We start from the raw sequence: 22,487 nt of genomic DNA, 5'->3' as shown, positions 1-22,487 counted from the left end.
AGCTGTTAATGAAAACCTAAGAACAAAAGAGCATGATAGAATTACTAAATTGAAATGCAAAGGAGCTCCTCTATAATAATATATTTCCCAGAAAGCCTGATAAAAATCTTACAGCTGTGTTCACACCAGACAGACAGAAGAGCAAAACAATTACCCTCAAGTCTCTTTCCTTCTACCTTTCAGCATCTGACTGTTTTATCAATTTGTGGGCTGCAATATTTATGGAAAAATGCCAAACTTAAAACCAAAGGCTCCTAGAAAGGCATATTCAGATCAAAACTTAAGATTAGAACACACAGAAAGGAACTTAGTAAATCCTTCCTAAGATGCACACACCAGTTTAGAGAGTACTATTTTGACATTCCACCAAAACTATAGAGTACATAGAAAGTAGCAGATAACAAAAAAGCTTCACTTTCATGAACTTGAGAGGACTTAACATACTGAAATGGTGAGAGAAAAATTCATTCTTAGGCTTCAGCCAAATCCTCAATATTCAGAATTGTGCTTAGGATACTCGGAGCTCTTGGCTTGGCTTTGTTGTCTTCACCACTGGAGAATGAGCACAAGCATTCAAACTTGAGCTTGAAGGTTTTACACATGAGTTTAGGGACGAGTTATTACTCTTAAGAGTGTAAAATGAAAAATTGTAGCCAGTCCATGACAGTATTTCTATGTTCCTTCTTTGATGAAAATCACATTGAAATCCTTTAGCAACTTCAACTCTGTGGACCTCATTACAGGTTTTTCCAAAACAACATTTGTTAATCACGGCTACCTCAGCCCCAGAATGACTCCGACTCTCTCCAAGACTGTATTTAGGGATCTAGGTCCTAGATAACTTAGTCTCAGCACTTGCCACTCCTAGAAATCACCGTAGGGGCTAGTCAACCTTCAAAGCAATACCTGGGGAAAGCTGGTGATGGAACTCAGTGTCTTTGCCTGGTGGGAGAGTCCTTTTATGTACCAAGATAAAATGTGTCTATGTAGAATCCATGTCTAGAGCTGTAGCCAGGCCTGGATACGTGGGATTTCTGGAGCACCACCCATGCCTTTACGCACCATGGCAAGACAGGGACAGACACACCCAAAGCAGTTATTCACTGTGAGGTAAGCTCTACCAGGACACTAGGAGTGGGTGGGAAGCCCTTACAGATGTGGCCCATAATTCTGTGTACAGTTGCAGAGCAACTCTGAACCAGTGGTTTTCCTATGAATCAGCATACAGGCAGGATTTATTAAGATGAAGATTGTTATGTGTGACCACAAAGTAACTCTAGAATTTTTCAATATGCTCAAAGTTTATCATGTGTGAATCATCTAAAGAGCTTTTAAAAAAATGCTTATTTTCAAACTCTATTTTGGAGATTCTAATTCAGTCAGTAACAGATAAGACCCACCCAGGAATCAACGTAGAGTATATTTTTTTAATTTTTATTTTTCCCCTATACTCAGCAACATTAGAGCCCCAGGGACTTTCAAGTCCAGTGTAGTCAAATTTATACTGCTCTCCCCATGGGAAATGTGATGGCTTCCACAAAGATAACAGTTTCTCTGAGAGGCAGTCAATTCTAACTTCAATATTAAACCAGGAAGGTTTAATATTTGAAGTTAAAAAAAAATTCGGAATCTTTGTTTCCAGCAATTACAATGCCGTTGTTTGCTTGCTCCATGGAAAAGAAAGGCCACATCCCTACATGGACTCTAAGTACTACGAACTCTAAGAAAGCACATTACCTCTTGGAACATAAGCAAAACTTTCCCACTAAATCAAGTCATGTAAAACTCGTATAAAATGAGTTTCACCATCAAAAATTATTGTTATACTTCCTTTCAGTGATTAAACTGCAACTGATATAAATTGCATGCAAAAATATTTTTATAATTTCTTTGCGGAATGAAAATAAGTCTTTCTATTGGGAACAATAAAGAAAAAAGCATTGCAAATTATGTGGTTGCTCAATTGCTACTGCTGCTAACCTTCATGATGAAAAAATTTACAAATAGACCCATAGAATATTGGTCCTTGCAATCCCAAGTTCCTTCAATCGAGGACTTCCTTCATGTTCTATGCAGGAAGCAGACCAATGGTGATGAGCAGGGAACCAGCAAAGATTACAGTTTATCTAACAGGAAGGCTGATCTATTCTGTTAGAAAAGAAAGCCAAGGTGAGGAATAGTACCAAAATAACTGAAAGTAAGAATTAACTTTTTTGGAAGGAGAGGTGGGAACTAGCAGATGGGGGCTGACAGAATGGAGAATTTTTTATTCTACTCTTGTGGTACATTCAGCATTAAAAATGTATCTGTCTTTAAAAATATTAAAACAAAAATGTCCCTCAGTCCCGAATTACCACTCAACTATATCAGGAAATATACCATTTGGGGTCCACAGTAAAGAAAGATGAAAAGAATTATTTCCTTTGCTTATATGCAAAAAAAATCCCATATATACACCCGAGGATTTATGTGAACAATGTCTTCTAAGTATGAAAATCAACAAAAATACCCAGAAAATATTTCAACAACTTTTCTGGTTTATAAAATGTTTGTGAAAGTCAGTCAATACAGAGATCATATAATGTTTAGGCTGAAAAACTTTTTTGTGAGATAATACACAGACATATATGAAAATAGCTTGTAATACAAAAATACAGTTGTGATCCAGCAAATGGCACCAAATTAGACCAATTTTATTATTTGACGTAAGAGCAATGTATATACATTATCCCCCAAGTAAGAAACAGTTTGATTTCAAAGTTTAAAATGTAGTTTCCAAATGAATCCTCATTGTAAAATTTTAAAGAAAACAGAAAAAGCTCAGCAAATTAACATGAACTGATTGCTGATCCTTGACTAAAATATGTACCCGGTACCAATCACCTCTCATACAAAAATGTGTCTTATAAATAAAACTTTCACAAAGGATTTTGGATGTTTATTGCACATCATACAGAACATCTGCCACTCTGAAAGACAGCCTTTCTTTCCTGGGTTAGCTGTTTCAAATAATTACTTGAACTTGAATAAAACCACTGCAGATATCAGCACACCTGGGATCCTATATGATGTTTACCAGAAACGGGAACATACCATTTTTACTGACTGATTCTGTCACTTTAACTAAAACAAGAATCACTTCTGTACGCTATTCCTGAAAGTAGTTACACGGGAGATCGGTTCAGATGTAATTTTTTCTTCTCTTCCTATAGAAAAAATATGGAGAGATTTTACCTAGTCATCTATTTCTACTCGTCATCAGATCAGTCCTTCTGGGAGCATATATTATTTATGATCATGTTACAGAGTGCCTGCTAATGCTGTCTATCATTAGCAGTTATTGTTTGGCTTCAACTTTCAATCTTTCTCAGCTGTCATTAAAGCAGAACAAACCAGTCAGAATGCAATGGTCTTAAACATAAACAGGCTCCTTGTAATTTCATATCATTTAGCACAGTGCCCAGCAGAGAATAGGCATTCAATAAATATTTGATAAATGAATGCATTGTCTCTTAAGACCCTTCCTATACTTATATGTATTAATAATCTATGATTACTATGTTGATTCAGGGTAGACAAGTCTAACATGGTAACTAAAGAGGAAACACAAATGACAGGAAAACAGACACGGTTAGTTTTAACAATCCTGCTCCAGGACCGAAAGTGGATTTAAGGGTTCAACTATTGCAATAATAAAAATTGATTAGTCAAATACTTTTATTTTGCCAAGGGACTCTAACAGTCTTTGGCAATTCCCAAACATATAACGAACCCCAGACAACATGAAACCAATTGCACTATTACAAAGAAACAAGTCCATGAAAGCAAAGACAAGGAGCCAGTTAAGGAACCGCAACTTCAAGAAGACGGTTGTTTTTTCGTTTGCACGTCGGGACACTCCCATTTTTCTGGTTGCCCTGAATGAACTTCACACACACTTTGTCTTGTCTGAACTGTACCAGGAACCTAGGAGAAAAGAATGAACAAATGAAAGAACATACAAAAACAGAGGAAAAGTACAGTAAGCAGCTTTGTGTGTGTGTTCTACTGGATATTCACCTTCCCATCAACACCTCTTACCCAAACTATTCCCAGCAGTCGTGATCCAGCCCAAAGTAAACTGAAGAAAGTTTATGAACTCTCATATTTCATAAAAGAGCTAGGAATAATTATTTCCATGTTTTCAACAAAAAATTAACATATGGGCCGGGAGTTTGGCCTAGTGGTAGAGTGCTTGCCTAGCATGCACGAAGACACGGGTTCGATTCCTTGGTACTCCACATATATAGCAAAAAGCCGGAAGTGGTACTGAGGCTCAAGTGGTAGAGCTCTAGCCCTGAGAAAGTCCAAGGACAGTGCTCAAGCCCTGAACTCATGCCGAGGACTGGCAAAACCCCCCCCAAAAGTTAACATATTACATCTCCACTTTCTGCACTGCTGCATGGCAAAAATAAAAATAGGAAAGGGGGTCCTTAAATTATTAATATATTGAGAATGTGAAGTAAAGAATTTCAGAAAAGGATATTAATAATTTTTTTTAAGTTCTTTTTTTTTTGGTTGTGGGGTTGGACTCTGGGCCTGGGTGCCGTCCGAGCTCTTCAGCTAAAAAGGCTACAGTCCCACTTATGGAGGCAGAGCCCCACTTTTGGTTTTTGAGTGGTTAATTGGAGATAAGAGTCTCATGATCTTTAGTGCCCAGGCTAGCTTTGAACCGTGATCTTCAGATCTCAGCCTCTTGAATAGTTAGGATTACAGGTATGAGCTACCACGAGCAGCTCAAATTCTTTTTGTCTTATTTGTATACTCATATATGGCTTATACTGCTTCAGAATTAGTGAATGACAAAATCTCGTGTGATCTATCACTTACTTTTAGTGCCCATTTAGAGCATTATATATTTTTTTCACTTAAAATCTACTCGTGTATTACAATAGCTCAAAACCTAGGTACATATGGTCATATCGGATGCGACTAAATGAAATGATTTCTAGGATATGGAAACAAGAGGTTTATCTTGTGTGACTATTGTCTTAATGTACTATGTTATTTCTCTTCTCCTTTATTGCTCTTATGGTTAATCTCAAGTTGTTACAGTATCTGACCTGGTATATTGTATATATGTTTGTTTGTTTATTTGAAATAGGATAGGGAAGGGGGAAAACAAGATGATTGGGAGAGGGTAGGGGGAGGGGAGTGGGGACAAAAACACAAGAAGGGGTATCAATGTGTGAGAAGTAATGTACCTACTGCTTGATGAATATATTATCCTGACAATAAAAAACAATCTACTGCAATGAACATCGTTGTGCTAGTGGATTTAGTATGTCCTTGTTTCTAGACAATTGGGTAAATGCCTAGTAGTGGAATTGCTGGGTTATAGGGGAGCTCTATGTTTAGTCTTTTGAGGAACTGCCATACTGCTTTCCACAGTGGTTGAACGAGTTTGCACTCCTACCAACAGTGTAGTAGTGATCCCTCCTGGCCACATCCCTTCCAGCATCTGTTGTTATTAGTTTTCTTGATCCTGGCCATTCTAACTGGAGTGAGGTGGATATCCCTCAGTTGATGAGTGGATCAGCAAGATGTGGCATTTGTACACAATGGAATTCTACACTGCTGTCAGAAAGAATGACATCGCCTCATTTGTTAGGAAATGGAAAGACTTAGAAAAAATCATATTAATTGAAGAAAGCCAGACTCAAAGGAACACAGGCTCAATGGCTTCCCTCATTTGTCATAATCAGTAGAAACCTTGGGTTCTCATAGCAGAGATTTGCAAGAGCAAAACCTAGATATATAAGGCCATACAGTATGACGCTAAATGAAAGGACCTCCAGGATATAGAAATGAAAGCCATATAATGAATGATTGTTGTCCTTAATGTACTATGTTATCTCTCATCTCTTTTGCTGTCCCTTGGTTATCTCATATTGTTACAATATTTCACCTTGTTATCTGATATATTGTATATATGCTTATTTGGTTATTTGAAATCAGATAGGGAAGGGGGGAAAACAAGATGAGGGTGGGAGTGGAGGGAGGGAAATGGGGACCAAGACATGAGAAAGGGTATCAATGTATGTGAATTAATGCACCTTCTATATGGCGAATATAATGTAACCCTTCTATTAATTACAATAAAATATATGAAAAAAACCCCAATCTACTCATGTACACCTAAAACCTATCTCAACAGTGGTACTTATGATACATTAAGAAATCCACATTCACTCCAAATCTTTCACTTGCAGACCATCCAGAGTCCAGTGAGTATGCACAAGGCATTTCACCTGCTCCCATGCTGAGGGAAGAGCCAGCTGTGTAAATGATGCCCCCTGCTCTCAAGAGCAGTCAGAAGAGCAGCTTGGTCAGCTCAGGGACCAGGGTTTCCTTCCCTGAGATTAGTGATCTTTTCTCTCCCTCCCCCATCAAAATCACTATGAGATGCTCATGTCTTGTCTTCTCAGGGAATAGCTTTCTGAGTTAGTGGCACAATACTAAGTGACTCAACCTAACAAGCATGTTGGCATCATGTACTGATATCTACAACTATCAATGCAGAGAGATAAAACAGCTACGCTTGTATGTATTAGTCCTACTTTCTAGGTCTAAAGAGGCTGTGCCTCACAATTATCCACAGGGTTGAAAACTGATAGAAACTTCTCATTGCTGGATGTTGGTAGTTCATGCCTGTAATTCTTAACTACTTAGGAGGCAAAGATCTGAAAATCATGGTTCAAAGCCAGCCTGGGCAGAAAGTTTGTGAGACTGCAATTAACTACCAAAAAGCTAGAAGTAGAGCTGTAGTTCAAGTGGTATTATATTAGTACCAGCCTCGAGTAAACATGCCCAGGGACAGTGCCTAAGTTCTAAGTTCAAGCCCATGAACCAGTACATACATGCATGCATGTACAGCACACAAAGAAGCTATTTTGAAAGGACAGTGCTTTGAACTTTTTACATGTGTGGTTTCTTTTAAATTTGAAAGTATTTAAAAAAGTATAAAAGCTGTAGTTTCATATTTGCCTATCATGTTTCCAACAAATATAGTTTTATCTGTATGCCTTGAAGAAAAAAACCTTCAAGTTTAATTCAAATTCATACATTTTAAAAGTGAATTTACATTTTAATTTTCAAAGACCACATGTGGTGCATTCAATGTGTAAGAAATAGTTTTTTCTCCCATTAGCTTAAGTGTCCATTAGCTGTTTCTATGTTTAGAGTGTATAATCAAGATTCACATTAGAAATAAGCTAAAATTTATTGAGTATCCTCAGTGATATTTTTGTTTAACCATTTACATATACTAACTCAGTTTTAAAACAAGTCTGGGAGGTAAGTACTATCCTTCATTTCATGGACGAGAAAGCAAGAACAATAAAATGGAATATATAGCTCCATAGCTAAAAAAACCCCCAGAGATCAGAAAAACACATGTAAATGATGCACACTGCATGCGTCCATGAGTAGGCATAAGTAGGCATACAGATGTGAGTATTTAAAATGTTTTTAGAACACCATATTCAGAACTTCATTTTCAAAAATATAACACATTTGGAGGTTAGTTTAAAACACAATCTATTCACAGAATGTATCGCTTGGGAGGTTAGGGACCAGGAATTACAAAGCAATTACATTCTTCAATGAATTAAATTCTCATTTCTTTATGTGCAAGTTCAAACCACACTCAGGAGCAGGACTTACAATCTCTTTCCAAAAGCCCCCAGTCAGCAAATCCATAATCATTACAGAAACTGGCTGGTTGGAATAGCTACTTCTATTCTCAAGTATATGATATGACAAGGAAGGGTTTAGTCTTTGACCTGTGAGCTTTGCACAGCACAAGTCCTATGCAGCTCGTGAGGAAGGGAGGTAAAGCCATGTAGGTGAAAAACACAGCACAGACACCTGCCCATGACTGTTCATATTTGTTTAAATTTAAAACCTTCTCTAGGGATTTATAATCCCTGCCTATAAGTTCATGGGGCTTAGGAATGACAGGCCACCCTAAAAACCCACTTCCTAGGCTTTCTGGGGGCACCTGGGAAGGAACCATAGAGGCTGTGCAAGGCTCTCGGAGCCATTCAACTATCAAGAATTAAACGTTTGGCCACATAGTAACCTTTCATTCAGAAACTTGTTTTCTGACACCTGATGGAATCCAGAGAGTCACAGGTGTCTCTATGACAAGGCATGAGCCACAGAAACAAATTAATCCCAGCTGAGTTTTCCAGACCACGTGCTCATGAGAGCCACCGGAGGGGGAACACAGGGCACACTGCAACTGCACAGGCAGCAAGATCAGATGCCTTCAGAACGGAGTAAAGAAAGATTTTCAGTTTCCACCAGAGAATACTACTTTTTTTTTTTTTTTAAAGACTATTATTATGGGACATGCTTTTAAAATAGCACTCCGTTGAAGTTTGGACTTAGATGTGATTTGCTGCTTAATCTTTATATCATATAGAAAGATATCATCGGGATAACACAACTTTTTTCTGCTGAGTAGGAACTGACAGAGCCAACACACCAGCATCTCAAATTATGAAAAATTCAAAGGGAAATTTAAAGCAAACACATGAAGTGAAAGCATGAAGCTTCAAATTCAAGATCCAGTACTGGCACAAAAACAAAACAAAGCTTAATGCTCTAACCAGCCCTATCTAATTAATTAGCTGAACACGAATGAATTGGAATCCAGCCTGCCATTATCTTTTTCTCCCCTCACATTACTTTCAGTTTTTAGAAAACAAGTTTTAATCCAAATAGACATTCCCAATGTACAGTACACAGCTGGGGCGTGGTTCAAGTGGCAGAACACTAGTTTACTGATATAGTGTACTGAGTCCACTCAGCATAGGTAGTGCTCAAAGAGAATGAAGACGGGCAGAAGGTATAGTATGGGGAGCAAAGAAAGGGCAGAAATGGATACAAACATGTTTCAGAAAGACTCAGGAATAGATGAACTAGAATTGTCAGGTAAACTCTTTCATTAGAGAATAAACTCTTCTTGGGCAATTAGTCTCTGATATTGGAACATAAAATTTTTTTTTTTGTTCAGTCGTGGGGCTTGAACTCTGGGCATGAGTGCTGTCCTTGAACTCTTCAGTTCAAGGATACTGCCCTACCCCTGGAGCCACAGCACCACTTCTGGTTTTCTAGTGGTTAACTGTAGCTAAGAGTCTCATGAACTTTAGTGCCCGGGCTGGCTTTGAACCACGATCCTCAAAACTCAGCCTCCTGAGTAGCTAGGATTACAGGTGTGAGCCACCACACCTGGCCCATAAATGTAAATTTAAAAAGCAAATTTCAAGTTTACACCAGTCTTAGCACTAATGGGCATTTGTCAAACATGGAATGCCTTTTCTCAGATCTAATTATTTACATGTGGAAAAGAAAAAGGTCTTATCAAATCTAATATTCTAAACCACCCAAGCCACCTCCAAAGTCCTTCCCTCAATACCCACAACTTCAACAAATGGTATCTATCATCCTTTGGGCTTGAGACCAGTCTAACACCAATCTATCCATGGGTCCTTTTTCTTTCCTTCACATCACACTCAGGATCTGATCTCTCCTCACTGCCTCCCATTCACACTGCCTCCTCTATCACCATACCCTGGCACAGCATGGAAACATCCTTATTCTCTGCTTCTACTCTTGACTCCGAATAGTTACTGTTAGCCACCTTAGAAAAACAGAAATCAAGATCGTGCTACATCTTCACTACCTCAAAACTTGTAAAGATCTCTTAGCATACTTGGAAAAAATCTCACTTACCACTCAGCTACCAAGGATAAATGACCAGTTCCTGCTTCTCTCTCAAGTCTTCTCCCACTATCTTACTCGGTGACAATGGTCATTCCTGTCTCAAGGCATTTGCACCTGCCACCTCTCTGCACTTCCTAGACTGAGTGTCTTGATTCACAGCATCACAGGCCTCTTCAACTTCACTATCTAAAACATTACCACTGATCCTTGCTTTGTTTTTTTCCTCATTCCATTTGTCACTAGCTCAAACCCTATCATCTACCTATTTTACTTTGTACAAGTTTTCCTTCCTACTAGAATATCAGGTATCAAAACCAGGGACTTGGTCAGTGTCTACCTCTCTACACCCTTTATCCAGTACAAATATTAAACTTAGTATTTAACAAGTAATTGTAGCATTGACGAAGACATCAGCTGAAAATGAAAAAGTGGATCGAAGAAGACATGAACATACTCATCAGAAATTTCAATATTGAGCTTCTGTTTGGTTTGGCTGAGAGTTGTGCGGTAAAGTTTGGTGGCCATTTCAATCAGGTGGTCACTGCTGAAGAGAAAGTCTCCTTTACTAGCAGCTTCTGAGCCCTGCAAAGGAAAGCCACAGTTAGACAATCACAATTTAAGACTATTGAGGAACGAAATGTTTCCAGGCTTGGCTGACAAAGTATTTACAGTTTTCTTAAAACATTTAATACTGGAGCCTGTTTCCCCACAGTCAACAGTTATGCCAAGAGCAGTGTTTCTTGCATGCCAGAGCCCTTCAGCAAGACCACCTAAGCCTTGGCTACTCACAGTTGGTTGATAGACCAAAAGTGGCACATGCATCACCCAGAAGCCTTTTAAGAGAAGCACCATCTTGGGCTGTACCTCCACCCAGTGATTAAGAATCTATACCAAGTTTCATCGGTCATGGGCTCACATACTCAGGTTCAAGAAGCACTGACTCATCTTAGAACTCATGTGGAAGATGCTGTTCAAAAAATTTCCTAAGTGACTGGATTTATAAAAAAACAGAACAATAACACTTCCACCAAATATCCTAGAGCGATGTCTCTCAACCTTTGCCATACAAGAAAATCAACTAGGACAACTTAAAAAAAAAATAGGATATTGATTCTCTACTCCAAGAGCTGCCGATCTGATGAGACAAGGCCAGCATTTTTTAAAACACCCAACTTGTGAGCTTGGAGTGTAATTCAAGTTGTAGAGTGTTTACAAGGACCTGGATTTTTGTCCTTAACATTACAAAGGGAAAAAAAATTCCTGAGTTGTTTTACAGTATTACTGTGTTAGAATCTCTGTCCTATAACTTGATATGACCCTGATAGGCTAAATCCATGGTAGAGAACACATGAAAATGAAAGATATTGGGATTTTTCTGGTTCAGAGTCATATAGACAATGGCACTATCTATCAGCTAGATGTATATACATAAATATGATTAATATTTTCTAACAGTTGTTTATCTGATGATGATGGTGGTTATATGGCTGGCACTGGGGTAAACACTTTACCAACAGTCTAACAATCCTCACAATAATGTTCTTATGTACAGTTTTCATTGCCATTTTAAACATGAGAAAAATAAGGCTGGCATATGAAAGTTACATGCATGGTGTGGTCAGTCATCACAGTAAAGACAAGTCTAGTGCCTGCTTTCTGGCCATTCTATTCAAGCCATAAGTTTCGGTAAAGCTAAACAGCAGAGAACATTTAAGCATCCTTTAGGTCAAAAATCACTGGATGACTGTTTTGTTATAGTTGTGTCCTTTGATAAAACCACCAAGTCAAAGATAATAAATAGCCATTTGGTAAGTTGGCACATAGAAGAAAAGAAAAAAGCAGATATAATTTAAAATATTTTAGTATTTCTATGTATCACTCAACAAGTCAGTAAAAGTGATTAAGCTTACTCAAAAACTAAGCCTGAGTCTATAAGTAAGATAGGGGTGACTATAGATAAGATTTGTGTAAGTAGGAAAGACTTCAGGCAATGGGACTAGTCAGATAGAGAAAATATCAAAATCAATAACTGAGAAATCTTTCAATCAAATCACAAGGTGAACTTTTACCTCCTTAAGGTGAACAGCGAAGAAGCCATCATTTTGTGAACTCATTGATACTTTGGTGACATCTACCAGAGGAACCTCTGATTTGATTTGCCCAGACTTTTGATCAGCAAGAAGGAGATTATTGTTTGTTAAGAGGAAAATTCGAGATGTACTCTAAAACAAAACAAAACAAGATACAAAAAACAATGATCATGTCTATTTTATTCCAGTTCTCTTTCGGCAAACATAGCTAGGTAAAATGAGAACACACTAGAGACATAAGCAACATACTTTTAACTCAGTAACTTCAAGAATAAGCAAAATTCTAAGCTCCCAAGTGAAGTGCTATTACTTTCTTCACACTTAATTCTACTAGGAATGCAAAATCAAACTTTAATATTCAGAAAAGTACAGGGGACTTATAGGGTCTTCTTTTTCTTCAAGGTCAGCGTCTTTACCTTTCCATTGGCACGGTTAATTTTGTTCACAACTTCAGCAATGATGATCTTTTCTTCAATGGCATCTTTGAGTTTCTTATACTTGGGGTTCTTATTGATTTCCAGGTAAGCACCTTGGAATGGTTGCCCAACACTACAGGAAAAACAATTCCAGCACATTAGAAATGGTGTCAAGAGCAAGTACCACTGGCATAAAGAAGCAAGTCTGTTGACTCTAAGAGAGTGGCTGAAAACTTAATGAAAAGTTAATTCAACTTTTTTTTTTAATGTATTACACATGTACCTGTTTTCAATATAAAATGGTAATGAAACCATACCCTATTTTAAATCGATTTCTGGAAGTGATTATGGCATTTTCTTGATAAGATTCTGATAAAAATGTTATCAAATACATCAATCCAGATGGACAGCCAGACAATGCCAGCCAGACTCAAGTACATGGCTATGTGTGAAAGAACAGGTAATTTCTTCAAATCTGTTCGTAGAAAGTTAACAGCTGTCCACATAGGATTTACAAATGCTTTTCAACAGTAGGTATTCGGCAAAGAAAAATCCCATTTCCTTGCAGAAAACAGGAAAATCAGACTTCTGGGGTGGAATGGAGTAGGCAGTCACTTTAGAAGGAATGACACAGCACTTAATGCTGCCACAGAACTGTGCTTCTAAGTGGACAATCTATAAAATGAGATTCCAGTTCCCTTTCTAGGATGTGGCTCGAAATTGACCGAAGTGGTTGGAGCACACTTGCAGAGATCAGGGAACTTTGCAAACAAATTACTTTTGGCAAAAGTTATAACTGTGTACATGTCACTAAGATGCCAAATAAAATAGGAAACGGCTGTTCCATGCTTCATTCTGAGTTACTTAATTCTGGCAATGTGCTCATACAACTTAAAATGCTAGCACTGTGGGTGGAGGCTCTGGGAAGAAAAATCCTTGTAGGCGGTCAGTGTTTCACAGCTCTGAGGATATAAAAGGCTGACGCCCATAGGAACCATAGCTTCAAAGAGTGGGAGGAGGGAAAATTATTCCACCTCTCCCGCTACTGTGGGAAGAAGATGCCACCATCCCTGACAACTGAAAAAACTAACCCCCAAAAGACAGTCTGTGTGTGTGTTCATCTTCAAGTATGTTTTTAATACTAAAAAGAAGTGCTAAGAGTCTTTTGTTTTCTCAGAAATGTATTCTCCAGTCTTTAGTTTTTGCAAAGTCATCTACAGGGAATGTTTGTTAAGAATGTTACTCGCTAATTTAAGAATGTATAAAGAAACAGTGGAATAACATTAGTTATTGAAGAAAGCATAGAGGCAGTGTTCCTGTTTGAACATAGTTCAGATAGCAGGTATTTGGGATAATTTCAGATTGTATGACTTAAGGAACTTTATATCACCTTAAGCAGGCAAATCAACAAACTAAGGAAACTCCAGTTTGAAAGATTTATAGACCATGACAACATATACTGATAAAATCTTTTAAAAAGAGCAGCTTTCTAATTGTATAACAGAAACAACATATTTATATTTATATATATAACTAAAGTTGTTTTTTTTTTTTTCCTTTTAGGTAGGTCATGGGACTTGAACTTGGCCTGGGCACTGTCCCTGAACTCTTCAGCTCAAGTCTACCGCCCTACCAATGAGCCACAGCCCCACTTCCGGTCTTCTAGAAGTTAACTGGAGATAATAGTCTCAGAGTCTATAGTGCCTGGGCTGTCTTTGAACTGCGATCTCAGATCTCAGCCTCCTTAGTAGCTAGGATTACACACAGTGAGTAAAACAGGTTTTAGTTTAAAATAATACAATCTATTTTTTTTGAGTGGGGTGGGGGAAGTGGGGGTTTAATGTGGGGCTATGTACTCACAATTAGGTTTTGGTTTTTTTTTTTTTTTTTTGCTCAAGGCTGATGCCCTATAACCAGAACAACAGCTCTATTTCCAACTTTTTGCTGGAGATAAGAGTCACTGACTTCTCTGCCTGGGCTGGCTTTGAACCATGAGCCAAAGATCTATCTCTAGAGTAACTAGGACTACAGGCAGGAGCCACTATTGCCTCTTTCGTGTACATGCATGCGTGCGTGCGTGTGTGTGTGTGTGTGTGTGTGTGTGATCGATGCCTCCAGGTCTGACTTTTTCCTGCTTAACTGGAGATAAAGGCATTAAGGATTTTTAGCCTAGACTGGCTTACATTCTTGGTCCTTAGATTTCAGCCTCCTGAACAGCTAAGATTATCAGCACAAGACACTAGTGTCTAGTGCACCTTTTTTTTTTTTTTTAAATAATACCAGATTAAAAAAAAGGGATAGAAACTGTACACGATGGAGGAGGAGTAAGAAAATGAGAAATGCAGGATTTTATGAAACTTCAGATAAGCAATCTTTCACACAAGCTTGACTAAACTTGCAATATTTTTTCATTCCCCCCCTCCTTTTCCTTAGAACATGGTGTCCATAATAAAGGAATTGCACTGGCATGTGCCACTATGACCAATGAGTTAAAGGACTGAACCACACCAGTAACCCACAATTAAACAATATGCAGACAGTAATCAGTGCCACACTCTCCTTGGAAATGAGTTTATGACCTGGCTTGTTACGGAGGAAGATTGCAACAGTGATTACAGCATACTACAAAAAAAAAAAAAAAAGAATCTGAAAACAGGAAGTACAATGCAATTAATTTTAATAGTCTATATAATTTTTATTTTATATGACTTCCAACTATTCAATAAAGGAGTCAAGATGATGCTAATGAAACAAAAGCAACAACTGTACTCTCTTTTTTCATCAAACACACTATGAAGCATAGCTCAGTGTGGTTTTGGGTTTTCATAACAAGCTCATTATGAAACAATTCACATAATTAAAAATGGCTCATTTATTATCAAACCCAAAAGCTTCTATAAAAGACCTATAAATATATTTGAGGGGATAAAAGGCATTTATAAGCAAAACAAAACTAAGATACCTAGACGGATATAAAGCCTTCTTGTCTTTGAAGAGTTCACTGGCTTCTAGTTTTTCTTCATAAATAAGTTTCTGCTGGTCTGTGAACTGGTCCCTATATTTTTTACACTGAGATAAAAGAAAAAACACACAATATATCACTTCTATCAATACATCAGCATTTAACACTACTACCACCAATGAGTGTAAATATTTTTAAAAAAATCATTCAAAAAAGCCAAATCCATATCCCCTGTTTTACAGTCAGTCTTGCAAAAAGAGGTCATAAAAGCTATTTTGTGCAATAGAATTTAAGATGCTTCTTCACACATGCTAGGTATATAATACCATGAGAGGAGTGACTCTATCATGTTGTGTCAGCCCGAGAACACAGCAGCCCCTCACTAAGGCTGCCAGCCTATAGAGACTCACAGAAAAGACGTGGTGTCTCACAAGATGGTTAACACACTTACCCCCAAATTTCACAAAACAATTCCTATTATTTCTACATACTATGCACTCCACTTTCCATGCTATAGCCTTATAGCTTGAAAAATACAACTCCAGATCCTGTTATTACCAATTTACAGTGAGCATGGAGATTGGAGAGATTTCTTCAGAATGGTCAGAGAGCAAGGATGGATAGTGGAGGAACAGTACAAGAAATGCAATTACAGGTGGAGTTGGAAAACTACCACCAAAATAACTTCATGAAGGTGAGTATTGTTGCTGATCCTTCAGGAGTCAAAGCATTCTTACTTCTCTGCCCCTGTCCCTGTCAAAGCAGGTAAGAGTGGGTTTCCTGAGCCAGGAGAAAGTAGAGGATGAGCAAATCCCAGCTCTCTCTTGCCATTTCTTAGAAATGTTTCTAGGGCAGACTAAAAGGAGGAGCTGAAAACTTTCAAGGCTGCTCCATCAGTTACAGAACAGAACTCAGAGCACTGTTTCATATAAGGTGTTGTTGGTATCACTTATTTTAATCCTTACCAAGTCACTCTTGTGATTCTGAAAACATAAAAGCAAAAAACCTATACTGCAATGAAGGGATGATCTGACTAGAAGAGTTATGCACTGTTCATTCTTTACTAAATACATGCCTTAAATCCAATGGTTTTATTACACCTGAGTGTAGCATATGCAGTAAGCCCATCTTATTCATGGATTTATTATATGCGATTTGACCAAGTGCTACAAAAACAGGAATGGAAATAAATTTCAAAAACAAACTGAATCTCACATGTATATTATACACATTACATGGTGCATAAGCAGTCCTGTATTATCCTGACCTTAATTTTTTGAAAATATGCCTCCCAAATGGCAAAGGATGCCCCAAGAGCTAGGTAATAGTGAATGTACTTAATGTAAGTGATAAAGACAACAGTTTACATTCATTGAAAGATGGAAGCCAGGTGCTATCATGAGCAAAATGAATTAAGCTAATTCGAAGCATAATACTAAACTCCATGCATCTGGAGCTTTCAGTTTTGCCTCCATGGTAGTCTCTCTGCAGCCACCTACCCACAGATTTCAAAGGTTTACAGCATCCAGCACTGTGTCTCTCAACTAGGTTAGTGAAATATAGTCAATGCCCATTAATACTACTTTATACCAACATCTAAATTACACTATATGTTCTAATAAAAAAGAAGTAGAATATATGGTATATTATGTATTATACTTGCAACTTCTTTTTTATTTCAGAGGAAATTTTGTTTTGTTTCAAAGACTTTTAATTCCTTTATTCCAGTCTATCAAATAGTGTGCTCATATGCCTGAGTATGTAATAAATCTGACAAAGTAGACACATACAATTTGTTGGATTTAACATCCACTGAAAATGCTGAAATTTAATAGCTTTTATCTCCTGCAGTATTCATTCAGATAAAGAGAAAAACCAAGCAAATAAAACTCAACCAATGGAAACCAATTGGAGCCTAAAATACAAAGTCAGTGCTCTAGTGAGCAACTTGTTCCTACCATAGCCAAGAAAACCAGAGGCCAACACCTTGACCACTGCAAGATTCCTCAGAGAAACTCAAGTGCAGTGCATGGCTTACAGTCTCAAGTAATTCTCTTCCAGACAAGGAAGAACATGCTAAAAATATCATTTTATAGACCATCTCTCAAACACTCAAAACAGAGAAGTCTCTGAAAACAATAACATGACAACGTGGCTTTGTTTTGTTTGTTGTTTTTACCCTCCACAGGTGGAAAATCCTTTTCAGTTCCTTGTGTGTGGAATCCAAGAACAGGTAAGGTCTTGATGGCCAATTCTTGTCTATTGGCGATAAAGAAGGCATCTTATTTTTCATTTCCAAGAAGTACTTTTGTATCTGTGTTGAGTGTGAAAGAAAATATACCAGAAAAAAACCATTTACATGCTCCATAATCAAATCGTAGTCTTTAATAATCCATAAAAACTTCATATATCTTTATTCCACATTTGTGCTGACTGGGGGAATCTGAGCCTTACTAAGTAAGTAAGAGGTTATTAATACTAATACTCATGCCAATACTAACTAATATTAACACTGACTAACACTATGCAAATTTACTGCCCAATACAATTGTACATGGCTATTTACAAATTATAGGAAATTAAAATTAAATAATCTGGCTCCACAGTCAAACTGGTCACACTTAGGTCCTCAATACAGTCTTTTGCTCTTCATATTTAAATCATCATGTTCATTGTGTGAGAAATTGCTGTTGGATAGCATTGAACAAAATATAGATAGTTCATCCTGCCTTATAATGGCTCGACTTGGGATAGACTGACTACATAATGGTGCAAATACAATATAGAATTCATCATACTTTTGCATTTTGATCTTTTTATGCTCTCTTGAGATTTGGGCAGGTCAGAGTTGCTAAGCTATGATGTCTGACAGGTCAAGTGTTAACAGATGTATTTGTGTGTGTGTATGTGTGTGTGTGTGTGTGTGTGTGTGTGTGTGTGTGTGTGTGTGCATTTCACACATAACCAAATGAAATCCCCAGAAGTTAGATTACCTGCTCAAGTCACAAAACTATAAGCAGCAGTGCAGGCTGGTTGGTTCTAGCACTTGCACCCTTTTCCTCAAGACATATACAAATGTAAAGACAGAGGGTCACCAAGCATCTCGCTTTGCCAGCTTTGCTTTCCCACTGCCTACTCACTGAATTATGCAGCTTAATAGGGCAAGAGCCTGGCTTTCTCAAGTCCACTTGACACAGTCTTCTCTATCAAATAAGAATAACCTTTGATTAATCATATGTAGGCTACTCATAACTCTTTTTTTTTGCCAGTCTTGGGCTTAAGCTCAGGGCCTGAGGACTGTCCTTGGATTTTTCTCAAGGCTAGAACTCTACCACTTGAGCCTCAGCACCACTTCTGGCTTTTTCTAAGTATGTGGTACCAAGGAATCAAACCCGGGTCTTCATGCATGCTAGGCAAGCACTACCACTAGGCCAAACTCCCGGCTCATAACTCTTTTTAACACCATTCTACCTGAACTTAGGGATAGATGATATACGTGGTACTAATTCATTGTTCAGTTACATTTTAATCATCATCAAGAGTCACTGTCCACCTTTTAAAATGACACTATTTTTCTGAATTACATTTTTTAGTAATCTAATAATGCAAATCATCCATACAAACCAAGTGTCAACGTACAATTCTTTGAAGTGTAAACTCATAGATTTTCTTTCCAGCATTAGCTCTAAAGAATTTTCTGTACTCCCTACGCACCTTTAAAAAGAAGAAGATCAATGGTTAGAGTGTAGCAGGTAAGTAGCCAACAAGGAGAATATCGGGAGCAAGTATAACTAAAAATGTCATTTCTGGATTGAGGGAAATGATTTCAGCACCCTCAGACAGTGGATATGTTGTCTGGGACAAAAAGAAACTAGAAGATAGAAAGCAATAATACCAGAATGAACTGACAGTTTTTCTAAAGACCCTGATGATTTAATGGGAAAACATTATAGGCATAAGTCTGAAAACTTGTCACAAATTAACATACATTTCAGATATATAATATATGGCATTACATAATTCATTACACAAAGAAGTGTGTGTGTGTGTGTGTGTGTGCATGTGTGTGTGCACGACACGCACACACACTCATGTGTGCCAATCTTAGGGCTTGACCTTAGGGCCTGGATGCTGTCTCTGAGCTTTTTTGGCCTACACATAGTGCTTTACTATGGCTCTACTTCCAATTTTGGCGGGTGTGGGGTATGAAGGGGGTAGAGTGGCTATTGGAGATAATACCTGCTTAGCTAGCTTCGAACCAGAGTGAGCTCTGAAGTAGCTAGAATTACAGGCATGGGCCACCAGCACCCAGTTCTTTCATACTGTTTTATAATTATTAGTTTTGTTGTTTTATGGCCAGTCCTGGGTGGGACTTAGGGCCTGGGCACTGTCTTTTGGCTTTATCATGGCTAGTGCTCTACCACTTGAGCCACAGCACCACTTACAACTTTTTCTGTGTGTGTGATACCGAGGAATAAAACCCAGGGTTTCGTGCATGCTAGGCGAGTACTCTACCACTAGGTCACACTCCTGGCCCTCATATTGTTTTATAATTAATAAAAACCAGTCTGAAGAACTATCATGACTTTTCCAAAACAATCATGTGTATAAAGGTAAGACTGTAGTATTATATATGGAGAACTAAATGTGGCCAAAGGTAAGAATTTAATACTTCTATAGAAGTATTAGATTCAGGTCTGGGTACCAATAGTTCATGCCTTTGACCCTAGCTATTTAGGAGTCTGAGATCTGAGAATTAAGATCTTAGGCCAGCCTGCATAGAAAAATTAGTGAGACTGTTATCTCCAGCTATCCAGCAAAAAGCCAGAAGTGGAGCTGTGTTTCAAGTGGTAAAATGCCAGTCTTGATCAAAAAAGTCAAGTGAGAGTGCCTTCTGCTCTCACTTGTTGAGGCTACAGTACTGGTACATTTCAAGCTTCTAATTTATAACAATAGAAGAGATTGAAGGGGAGAATGTTATCTATTATTCAAATTTTACAATGATAACAGCACAGGAAAATAGACAAATAAAAATCAGTTATGTGACATAAAAATATATTTAAACATCTCACATGTCTTTGAATACTCCACAGGACAGGGCATAGTTGCTGAGAAACTTCTACATAAAGTAAAAAGCTGGGAATAACACAAAGAAGGAGCAAAGGGTGTCAGGAATCCTAAAAGGATCTAGTATAGTCTTTACAAAAAAAAAATCAGTTATCCCAAAATACAAAACTTTTTCACAGCAAGATAAATTCACTTAAAATTGTTACATTCTTGGACTTCAGACAAGTTTAATCTTATTTCACAACAACAGTAAAAACAAAAATAATTCTCTCCTGTTGAAAACTAGGGCACAATGTTAATTTCTGATAAAACAGTCACCTCTAGGCTGAATCTGCTTTGCAGGGCACTACTATAAACCGTTAGTGCAAAAATATTTTGAAATAACATATAATTAAGCCCAGAAAACTGAATTTAAACATATTACAGATAGAAATTATTATGGAGTGAAAATCCCTACTGAATGTTGTTTTATTTCTCCTTTTTATGAAAATGAGAAGATATGAGTAAAATAGGAAAATGTTTTTAGCTTTGTTTGATTTTAAGCCAAAAGTAGAGCTTATTCAGACTTTTTCAAGTAAAACATTTGTTAAGTTCATATTTCAGCTACTTCTTAATTACTTCAAAAATTACTTTATGAATACTCAATATAATCAAAAAGGATAATTTACTAAAAGTTTATGGGCTACATTTTTAGGAGAAAATGGAAAATGTTCAAAGTAGTATTTAGGAATACTTGTAAGGCTGCAAAGGTTCAGAGTGAAGGATTTCTCAGTTAATATCCATATGTTTAGAATAAGAGGAAGTGTTCTTAGTTTCAAGTAAAAATTATGAAGAAGATTAATGGGAGGGGTAATTATCACAAAAATTCATTGTATGATTCACTATGGAGATTAGTTTTTGAATATTAAGAAGACCAACAATCAGGCTGGGAGTGTGGCCTAGTGGTAAGAGTACATGTCTAGCATGCATGAAGCCCTGAGTTCAATTCATCCATACCACATACACAGAAAAAGCCACAAGTGGTATTGTGGCTCAAGTGGCAGAGTGCTAGCCTTGAGAATACCCAGGCCCTGAGTTCAAGCCCCAAGACAGGGGGTGGGGTGGGGAGGTGGGGGGAGAACCAAAAATCAAAGAACAAAGTCTGAATGTTTTCTAGTGCTCATAGTTAGGTGTGTACTTATGTGTACCTTTTCCTGCTATAGTAATAAAGAAAGTCTCAGTCACAAGACATATGAGTTTAATATTCTTTTTCACTGAATGGCCCACTGATTTTTGTCATCTTACTTATCAACATTTCAAAGTTAACCTGTGCAAATTGTTTTGGTAAGTGTGCTGAACAATTAGAACCATAGTCCTTTTGAAGAAAACTTCACTCCAGAGGCAGCCAATTGTAGAGCAGAATGAACAGATTAAAGGAAACAAAACCAGTCATCCCCAGGCTGTTTACTGTGGATGGTAGGTCAGTTTCTAGTCCAATGATTGGACTCTGTCTCATGATTTAAGGGAAAAAAAGGTTATAATGATAACATAAGGTAGAACTCCGGTAACAGAGTACTGAATAAAATAAATCACATTACTATTTAAATCTATTATTATGTGAAGAACTGAAAAGCTATATTAAAAATCAGATAGATATTAAAGTACAGGTGTTTTTGGTTTTTGTTTTTTTCCTCACAAAGAAACAAAATTAGGCAAGCTGACATTTCCTAGAACCGTGCAGACCATCAGCAAGCATCATCTGTAGTTTTGGGGGGTTAGTAGGTGCTAGGCTTTATGGAATTCACCCTGGGCAGGAAGAAGTGGTAGAAGTACCTTCAGTCCAAGCCAGTAAGCCCAAATGACAGCAACTGCATGCTTACGCCTAGCCTCCTCCTTCAAGCGTTTCAATTCCCTTCGAGCCTAGAATGTTTTAGATAGTAAATAAGAGACAGCCCAATGCAGACAGCACAAATGACCAGAAGAAGATAACCCCACCAAACAGAAGAGCCCACTGACAAGTAGAATTTTAGGATAGAGCCAGTGAGCAATCACGTCCACCCAAGTAATCACTGCGAAGCTGGCACAACTGCTGGTCTTCTCAATGCGCGAAGACTGTGCTTCCAAGGAAGATCAGGTATGTGGCCAAGGAAATCACCTCCAGCTCTCACTCACATTCCTTCCCTTTATTTCTCTCCCCCTACT

The 22,487-nt window shown here is 37.7% G+C and overlaps 1 protein-coding gene and 1 long non-coding RNA gene across 2 annotated transcripts in view; one reads left to right on the top strand and one right to left on the bottom strand.

The window, feature by feature from the left end:
* Positions 1 to 2,672: 2,672 nt before the first annotated feature.
* The window catches only part of Myo1b (myosin IB), a 170,254-nt gene continuing 150,439 nt past the window's right edge, over positions 2,673 to 22,487 (bottom strand). The window contains exons 24-31 of the mRNA XM_090354504.1: positions 22,119 to 22,205; positions 18,879 to 18,953; positions 17,419 to 17,553; positions 15,240 to 15,346; positions 12,278 to 12,410; positions 11,841 to 11,993; positions 10,226 to 10,353; positions 2,673 to 3,966 (exon numbers count right to left, since the gene is read on the bottom strand). Of these exons, the coding sequence (XP_090210630.1) occupies positions 3,843 to 3,966; positions 10,226 to 10,353; positions 11,841 to 11,993; positions 12,278 to 12,410; positions 15,240 to 15,346; positions 17,419 to 17,553; positions 18,879 to 18,953; positions 22,119 to 22,205 (942 nt within the window). The 3' untranslated portion in view covers positions 2,673 to 3,842. The remainder of the gene's footprint in view (positions 3,967 to 10,225; positions 10,354 to 11,840; positions 11,994 to 12,277; positions 12,411 to 15,239; positions 15,347 to 17,418; positions 17,554 to 18,878; positions 18,954 to 22,118; positions 22,206 to 22,487) is intronic.
* LOC150048563 (uncharacterized) lies at positions 13,299 to 15,014 on the top strand. Its single transcript, XR_016539080.1, has 3 exons — positions 13,299 to 13,404; positions 13,841 to 14,043; positions 14,711 to 15,014. It is a non-coding gene; the product is annotated as an uncharacterized LOC150048563 (long non-coding RNA).

The sequence above is a fragment of the Megascapheus bottae genome, chromosome 21 (assembly GCF_031878675.1).
Source record: "Megascapheus bottae isolate mThoBot1 chromosome 21, mThoBot2.hap1, whole genome shotgun sequence".
Lineage (NCBI taxonomy): Eukaryota > Metazoa > Chordata > Mammalia > Rodentia > Geomyidae > Megascapheus > Megascapheus bottae.
This window is presented reverse-complemented; position numbering and strand designations above follow the sequence as displayed.